Genomic DNA, 9158 nt, shown 5'->3' on the forward strand with positions numbered 1-9158 from the left:
AAATATGATAAATTTTGATTTACAAAGCAGTAACGAACTACAATCTATATTATTATTATAATTCTGTATGCTTAGAATTATAATAATAATAATATAGATTGTAGGTTGTTACTTCTAATAATAAAAGCGTAAGATAATTTTTTCATATTGAAAGACGAATAATTGTATTTAGAAAATATTAGTTAAGCATATACATCACAAGAGTTCTTGTAATGCCGGTCTAAAAACCAACTCGATATCCAAATTAAACAAAGAGATTCAATATACTCAAACAAAAAAATAATAATAATCGAAATGTATTATCTATCGAAACTTACAAAACACAACACTGAGAATGACGCACGAAGAGAACAAAGATGGCGTTCCCGATGGTATCACGAACAAAGCAAGCAGAATACTAAATTTAGAAATGTTTTGAATTTTTGAAAAAACGTTGTTCAAACTGTAAAAATACTTTAAATGAGCTTTAAGAAATGTATTACCATGAGTTAATTAAAAAAGTATTACATTTACTAACCGTGGGGCTAATCTGTGAAAGTTTTGTGTAAATCATAACACATACATACATACATGCATATGAAGTTTGTGTGTTCGTGGTCAAAAGATATACAAATCCGATCCACGCCTTTTTATATTAATAAAGGTTCGGTAGTTGTGAAAAAGTGTACAAAAATAGTTGAGCGTCTAAAAACAAATTAAAAGGCTATTAAATCTATAAATTTGTTTAAGTGAGTATAGTTTTTTATCCAGACAAAAAATTTTTTGCAACATTCTTATCCATACATATGTAAATTCAGTAAGGCAAGAGTGGATAAATAAATGTGTATATAACAACACACATTTAATAAAAATATATTAAATAACATCAGAGTAATATTTCAAATAATATTTTAAATCTATGAATATTTTAAATCTATGGGATTGCTAAAATGTTTGGATACGAGCGTTCTCTGTATTGTTACTCTACAAACTTTAATGAGTTTTATAATTAAAATTTGTTGTGGCACAAGCGAAATTTGTTAACATTACGGTTTAATCAAATTCATAATCACATTTGCCACATGCAATAAATAATAAATCCATTAATACGTATCTGTTGACGTTCCTTTTGTTTTTTATTGTGCGCCTTGGTGTCGGACAAAGTGCTCAACCCAAGGGCAGCCGTTAAAAAGTTATACTGTGTTGGTACATACAATATGTAGCTCCAAAATTGCATAGCGTAACAACAAATACGCATTGTTTTTTGTTGTGATACCAGAATTCAAATAGCTAAATTTGCTCTAAAAGTTATATCGTGTTATATATGTAGTATATGTAGTATAAAGAATGTATGTGTTCGATTTATTTTTCGCTAAGCATGATGAATTTAATATTTATAGTAGTATCGTATGCAAAACATGATTAATCAGGGGTCAAAATTTTAAGGAAATAAAGAGGTAGTGTTCTCTAATTACATATTCTTCATAAAATATGGGAAAATATGTTTTATTCAGACGCCTGTTGCTTTTTTTTTACCTGTCTGTGAAATATTTTATTATTTAACGCATTTTACTTTTATTATTTTGGCATTATTTAGTTTATATATATGCCTGTGGACAAGTATGATATCGATGTTTCTGGTGTAACATTCTTAATAGTTAGTACGTCAGTGGTTGCGGTACAGTTGGCGGTAACTTTGACTAACTATTTTGACTGTCAGCTGTGCTCTGTTATTGTAAGTATATTAAGATGTTATTCTCATGAGCCTGTAATTTCAATCCGTGGTACCTATCATATATAGGAGGCAATAAGACTATAAGCATTGACAGCAATAATTGTAATTGACATAAATTTTATTCTTTACGGATTCCGTTTTCAGGGTAAATTATTAAGTTAAGGAAATCTGCATTAATAGATACCAGATTAGGAAAGACCATTAGGTTGTTTCTTATTAAATTAATGATTAGCTTATATTTTATCTTAAATTCGGCTGCTACTTAGAATGTTATTTCTTTCGATGAAAGACAAATGTCTGGTAACACTTATCTGTATCGCGCCGTACTTGTAGTTATCCGTAGAGATGGAGCCTGCAGTTTTTCGTGAAACTATTGAAATAAATTTCTAAGAAAATTCTTTTAACTTTTTTTTAGTCAAATTTGTTCCAAAATAGTAAAATTTGAAATCCTGGCATTGCATCGTTAAAACCGTTTAATAATTGGTATGATGTATTACAATTTACTGTGAGATTTAATATCACTCAACAAGTCAACGTATATATCATAAAGTTTAATATGAGACAATTTAAAATCAACCTTTTGTAAAAAAAAATTTGGAGCAAACGTAATAAATTTACCTTTTTACCCTATATTGTATACTTAGCTAATTTTGTAACTTACTTATATATACATGTATATATATATATATATATATATATATATATATATATATATATATATATATATATATATATATATATATATATATATATATATATATATATAGAACTAGATAAGTTAATAGATATTAAATCTAAAAACCTGACTGAATAAATTGCTTCTTTACAGGTTTTTGAATACAAATAGTTTTTCTGCTATCATCCATAAATCTGAGAAAGCATGGCGACCAGCGATGATGAGCCGATGCACTTGTATGAAGTGTTTCAAAACTGCTTCAACAAGATAGCTAATAAGCAACCCCCGGGAACAGGGGCAACTGAACGGGGAGGGGGCTATCATTCACCATATGGAGGCCTTGCTGTGGAAAACGGAATATACCCAAGTGATTTTAATTCTATTCATGATGCCAACGGAAGCAATAATAGGTTTCCCAACACAACGGCGGTTGATCAGTATTTTGATTCTGGAGCGACTAGCAGCGCAGGATGGTACCAATCGCAAATGCACAACAGCACGAATTATATGGGTCAAACGTCTTATCAAAACAACGCACCCATGTCGTCACATACAATGGACCATCAACAAGTTCATAATGCTGAAGGTTTAACAAGTAGTACGAATATTGGTATACAAATGGGTGGTGAAAGTGGCCAGATTGGTATGCACAGTCCGGCATCAACATCTCTTCCGCCAATGAGCTCATTTCGCGGTGGCTCTGGTAACTTACCAAATATTGGCCAACCGACGGTACTCTCGCCAGCAGTGTACAATTCGCCACAACACAATCAAACCGCAGTGCAAGCACAGCATAGTTCTCTTTCTTCTGCTGGGCAAATAGCACACCATTCCCTAAATCATACTCCGCTACCTCACGCACATTCCCATCATAATCAACAACTTAGTCCTGCGATTCAAAATTCTGATGCCTTTGGCGGGATAAGTGCGAAAGTATCTGGAGCTGGTAATTCTACGGCAGCGTCATTGCGTCAGCAGATCTACATGTCGGCTGCAGCAGCTGATCAGAGTATAAGCAGCTTCAGTTCGAACCCATCAACACCTGTTAATTCACCGCCACCTTTAACACAGTCCGGAGTTGGGGATGGGACAGTTTCTGGAAACGCCGGTTGGAATCATACAGGCTTAAACGGCAGTAACGCCTCAACTTATGCAAGTGATATGGTGCCCGTAACTAGCTTACATACCATGGCATCTGTTTTTCAAGGCGCTCGCATGGAAGAACGCTTAGATGATGCTCTCAATGTTCTACGAAACCACTGCGAACCAGAAATGTTAGCAAATGTTAATACATCTCTGAATTCAATAGACAATACAGAAACATTATCTTCCTTTGTGGCCAATTCACCTTCGTCCCATCTAGTTGGCGGCAGTAGCGCTGCCGGTAATGGCGCACTAGTACCTAATACGTCAAGTACCCTTACGCATGAAGTTCTTTCATTGAGTACGCCTGCTTCTAGTGCAAACGCAATTCAAGCAATTGGAGCTACTGGGTTGTCTAATATCAAAATGGAACGAAATACATCGACATCAATATCCGCATCTTCAAAACCTACTAAGAAACGAAAGGAGCAAATGGGAATCAGTAATGTCACACATGCCGGCGTGTCAACAACTTCTAGTATATCGAATCTGGAAATATCTGACACAAAGCCTACGAGTTCCATAGAACCTTCGAATGCTACACAGCTTCAACAGCTTTCTCAGGGTGCAAAAGGTTCAAAGAGACCTCGTAGATATTGTTCCTCAGCGGACGATGACGATGACGCAGAGCCTGCTGTCAAAGCTATCCGCGAAAAGGAACGGCGTCAAGCAAACAATGCTCGTGAGCGCATTCGTATACGTGATATTAATGAGGCTTTGAAAGAACTGGGACGCATGTGTATGACACACCTAAAATCTGATAAACCTCAAACTAAGTTGGGCATCCTTAATATGGCAGTAGAGGTAATTATGACTTTAGAACAACAAGTTCGAGAACGAAATTTGAATCCGAAAGCAGCTTGCCTAAAGCGTCGGGAGGAGGAAAAAGCGGAAGATGGTCCCAAATTGAATTTACAACATCACATGATACAACAGCCATCAGTTAGCGGGAATACCTATCATCATAACCAGACTTCACAACTTGTTGTTCCCCCCCCTACCCAGACCATAAGCAGCATGACCTTACCAGCTAATCAATCTAGTAATGTTTTACCACCACATTTACAACAGCAGCAACAAATTGTACAACATCCACAATAGCATGATGTCAGCAATGACGCGAAAGCATCACCATCTTCCATTACCACTCAATTGATCCCAGATACTTCAAAGTACTCATCAGCTTTTGAGCTAGACCAACATTTACTAAGCAATTTTTTGAGGCGCTATCATGCAACTCAAACCATTTCTGAGACAATGTCCACTTTGCCGCAGTTTTAGCTTATTTTGTCCTTGTCCTTATTACCTTGGGTTTTAGGCACAAGCAACTTTACAATTTTTTCATCTTTGTCAATTGTATATAGTTCTTTTTATCTTGATTGACGGGGTAAGATCATTTACAGTTGTTTAATTTGTGAAATCCAATTGAAAACAAATTGGATTTACTTATTTGAATTGTAAATCCAATTGATAGCACATTAGATTTACATAATTTTGCGATGTCAATGTAGCCATTTTTTAAACTTTCATTCATTCATAATTGTATGATTATGTCTAGTAGATTATTAAAAAAACAAAAAAAAAAATCAAATCAAATTTCATACATACGGACTTTTTCTTGTATTCCCCATACTTTTAGGACTATATATAAGTAAATGCACATTAATTTATCTTAATCGTGTTAAATGACCGCATGTAATTAAAACAAACATATATATATATATATATATATATAAATTATATGTTTTCCAGTCCTGTGGTGACTGAAAGTTAGGTTGAGAGGCGACTGTGCCTCTTATTGCTGGCCTCGGGCTCAGACAATGAAATAAGCCATTTAACGAGCAAATGACGGAGTGAATATTTATTTAAGCGGTTTACTGGAAGAACGCTTTTTAACCCTGCTTTTAATTGTTCTTTTTTGAATAATCGAAACAGTTAATTTTATTGGTTTTTCTTATTATATTCACTATTTTTAGTTTTACTTATATGACACCAATTTTTAGCATGTCCTATCAGTACGAGTTAAAACACGAGACTAATCTATATTTTTACAAATCATAGCCTCACCGGCGTAAGTAGAGTTGCTCTTGCCAGGGCTGTTCCTTAACTTGTCTAGCACCCGATAATAAGTGTTGAATAATACCTTATATTAAGTGTTATAAGCTAACTAAGTGTTATAAGTTAACTACCCCCCCCTCAAGTGTAAGGTCGTCCTCGACCGACCCAATTCCAGCGACGACTCCTCGCAAGTGCTTCGCGGACTTCTTTGCGTCGATGATCCACCAAAGAGTGAGGCCAATGCAGATTAAAGTACAGCATATGGCTCCTCTTTCGGAGTGCCGTACAACGACACATCATCAAAGTGCACCATTTCGGTTCCTTGGTCGCATATTAGCAGCGGTGACCAGCGAGTCGGTGCAGGTGTTCTCGAATGAAATCCGCAAGTCGTTCTCATTCACATTCAATACGGAGCAGTATGAGCAGCGTACTGATTCTTCGCTATCGCCGTTCAGCAGGCGCTTACTAAGCTTGCTCTTGCGCCTACGTATGTGGCGTCTGTTGAAGCTGTTGGTGCACAACGTGGACGTGGGCCTTGGCATCGGATGATGCACACCAAAGTTGTGCAGCTGCAGCGACTTGAGTGTGGCTGGCGCCGTCGATGACTGGCCGTGCACGTGCCCGTGATGGCCGTGATGACTGTGTCCCACCACTCCAGCGATGCTATGAGCCGTTACTGGACGAGTGATGTGTGTAGTCTGTCGGCGCGCTCAGCTGGCGATTGAATTCGGCCTTGCGGCGCGTCAAGTCCGTCAGGCAGTATTTGTTCAGATGGCCGTTGCTGGAGACAGGGCTCTTGGGCGATGATGCCAGATGCTGCGTATAGGCCGAAGGAGTTGCTGCTCACGCTTAGCTTATTGCCGGCGTTGTGCAGCAGATTGTTACAGTTCTTGCCGCTGATCTTGGCCGCCAGCGAGTGCGACACCGGCCGACTTTTGCCCGTCGTCGGTATCGTGTTGCTGCTGCTGCTAGCCGCCCTGTACTCCTTGTCGTCGCTCTCGCTGCGCACCGATGCTCGATACGCAGTAAATGTCTTCGTCTTGCTCTTCAGCGAGCCGTTCAGCAGTAGCTGCTGTTGCCGTGCGGCAACTGCCGACAATGCCGGCAGCTGCAGTTGACGTGACGCCGCTGCCGATGAGGATGAGGATGAGCCGGCAGCTGTGGCAGGTGTCGACAGAGATGGGCAGCGGTTGGAGCAACCTGTGGCTGTGAAACTTCTTGAATTAATGCAGTTGGCGGTGTTTTGGGGATTTCTTGACTTGGTTCTAGTATGGATGAAGAGTCGCTTGGCTCTGCCGCCGCGAAGAGTTCGTTAGTTGTTGCTGGCTGATGAGCTTCTACTGTTGGTGGTGGTGCCGTGAACAAGGGGGTTTCCTCAACGATTCCGCTTGTAGATTTGCATGCTGTGGTTCTGGCTTAGCATCCAACTATGGGGCGAATAGAGCTGTTGCTGGTTCTTGTGGACGACAGGATAAATCGTAATTTTTCTGCAGGCTTTTTTAATTTTTGGGAATTTGGTTATAAAATGTATAGTGTTGACGGATTCCTCTAGCCAAATTGATTTTAAATCTGAGGAGTCCAAAATGTTTGGGCTAACAATGAGCCTTCGCGAGAGTAATAGCAAGCATTAAACTTTGCAACTCGATCGTCCGCATTCTGTTTCTGGACAGTGTTTCAGTGTTTCAAATAAATAAATCAATTTGTGAGTTTTGGCTATCCCGAGAACTCCATTGACAGCAAATGTTAACTGGTTAAGCTGGTCTTGAACCTCAGTGTTTACTTCTATCCGTCTACTGTCGGCATTCATTAGTCGCATTTCAGTGGACCTAATCTACTCTAAATGACCGGCATCGGGTGTACCCGCCACCAAATTGTTTTATAAAAATTATGCCAAGTGGCTAAAGGTAAATTGAAAAACTATATCTAACTTATTCTAAATTGCCTAGCGGCTTATAATAAAAGGTGTAATAAAAAAACAAGGGAGTCATCTTAGGTTGTCCTTGTGGACCACCCTTCCTTTAATGAGGACCTCGGTCCCCAGGTCTGCTTCCACGGCCTTCTCGACACATAAAGGTGTGAGTTTGTTTCCGAGCCGTCGGTTGGACTTGACCAAATCCTTGTCACCAACATCGAAGACTCTATTCTGCCGCTTTGCGTTCTCCCTAGCTCTGAGCGTCGTCTGAGCGTTTCTGATCTTTTCTTCTATCTTTTCTTGTGGCTCTTGTTTTTTGGGGTGTCTATCATACTTAGCCCTAGCACATGTTTTGCAGTTTTGTACTATTTCCTTGGCAATTTTTGCCATCCGTGGAAAGTAGTACTCCGAGAGTACCTGCTTAACATTTTCCTGTGCAGACCTATGGGCCCTATTATGCTCGACTGTGAGGATTTCCCTTCCTTCTCCAACCGCAAATATGTCCACTACGCGATTTTTGCAATGCCAGAACTTTGTGGCTGGGTATCTTCGCACCAATGCATCTTGTATCATTGCAAGCGTGTGTAAATTACAGTGGAGAGCATTTACGCATTTGGGTGAGACTACATCTTCGAGCTCGTCTAGCAGCGATTCGACGCATGTATAGCTGATCAAGTAGCGTTTCTTATTTCCAAAAAGAATAAAACTTCGTTTTAAGGGGAAACGCGCCTCTTCTAGCACTATCTGGTTTTGAAAACAGTTCAAGGGTTTGTCTGTCGTCTCAATGGTGTTGGTGAGAGATACCTCACTGTGGATCGTTGCTGCGCAGGACTCAATTTCTTGCTCATTTATAGCGTTGAGCTGCTGTCTTGACAAGGCATCCGCAACCAGATTGTCCTTGCCAGGTTTATAGAAGATACGTGCATTAGACTCGTCAATGCGCGCTTTCCACCTTTTGATTTTCGCATTTGGATTAGATTCCGAAACTGCGAAGGTCAAGGGTTGATGGTCAGTGAAGATATTAATGTCTTTCACCCCATACAAATAGTGCCTTAATTTGGCAAGTGACCATACAATGGCCAATAACTCTCTCTCATTGGTTGCATAGTTAACCTCACTGTCCTTCAATGTTCTTGAAATCATTGTTATAGGACGACCCTCTTGAGACAAAACTGCACCTATGCCGTGAGCCGAAGCATCGGTCGTTAGATCGAATGGCTTCTTAAAATCGGGGTACCTGAGCATTACATTCTCGGATGACAAAATATCGCGCAACTTCTGAAATGCCCTCTGCTGCACTTCAGAGAATTGAACCTTTATATTTCTGGACCTATGCTTACTGACTGTTCCATTTTCACCCTTCAGGATATTCGAGATGGGTCTTGCTATTGCGGCGAAGTCCCTAATGAAACATCTGTAATAACTTGCGAGGCCTAGAAATGATCTAACCTCGAACAGCGTTTTTGGTTCTGGATACTCCTGTATTGCCCTAACCTTTTCAGGATCCGTCGTGGTGCCAGTGCTGGTGACTACGAAACCAAGAAAGTTCACGCTTTTCTTAAAAAAACGTGACTTTTTGACGGAGACCCTCATGTTTGCTTTGTATAAGCTTTTTAGGACCCGATCCACGTGTTTAATGTGGGATTCCTCATCTT

At 39.4% G+C, this 9158-nt stretch overlaps 1 protein-coding gene across 2 annotated transcripts; it reads left to right on the forward strand.

Moving 5' to 3' along the window:
- The first annotated feature begins 321 nt into the window (after positions 1-321).
- LOC111594396 (protein daughterless) lies at positions 322-4940 on the forward strand. Of its 2 annotated transcripts, XM_023307663.2 has the most exons (3): positions 322-728; positions 1577-1714; positions 2544-4940. In XM_023307663.2, the coding sequence occupies exon 3, from the start codon at positions 2595-2597 to the stop codon at positions 4632-4634; it is 2040 nt and encodes a 679-aa protein (XP_023163431.1). In that variant the 5' UTR covers positions 322-728; positions 1577-1714; positions 2544-2594; the 3' UTR covers positions 4635-4940. The 2 variants fall into 2 exon arrangements, with proteins under 2 accessions (XP_023163431.1, XP_023163430.1); XM_023307662.2 differs by lacking the exon at positions 1577-1714.
- The last annotated feature ends 4218 nt before the right edge of the window (positions 4941-9158 follow it).

The sequence above is a fragment of the Drosophila hydei genome, unplaced genomic scaffold, assembly GCF_003285905.1.
Source record: "Drosophila hydei strain 15085-1641.00,03,60 unplaced genomic scaffold, DhydRS2 tig00000149-arrow-pilon, whole genome shotgun sequence".
Classification (NCBI taxonomy): Eukaryota; Metazoa; Arthropoda; class Insecta; order Diptera; family Drosophilidae; genus Drosophila; species Drosophila hydei.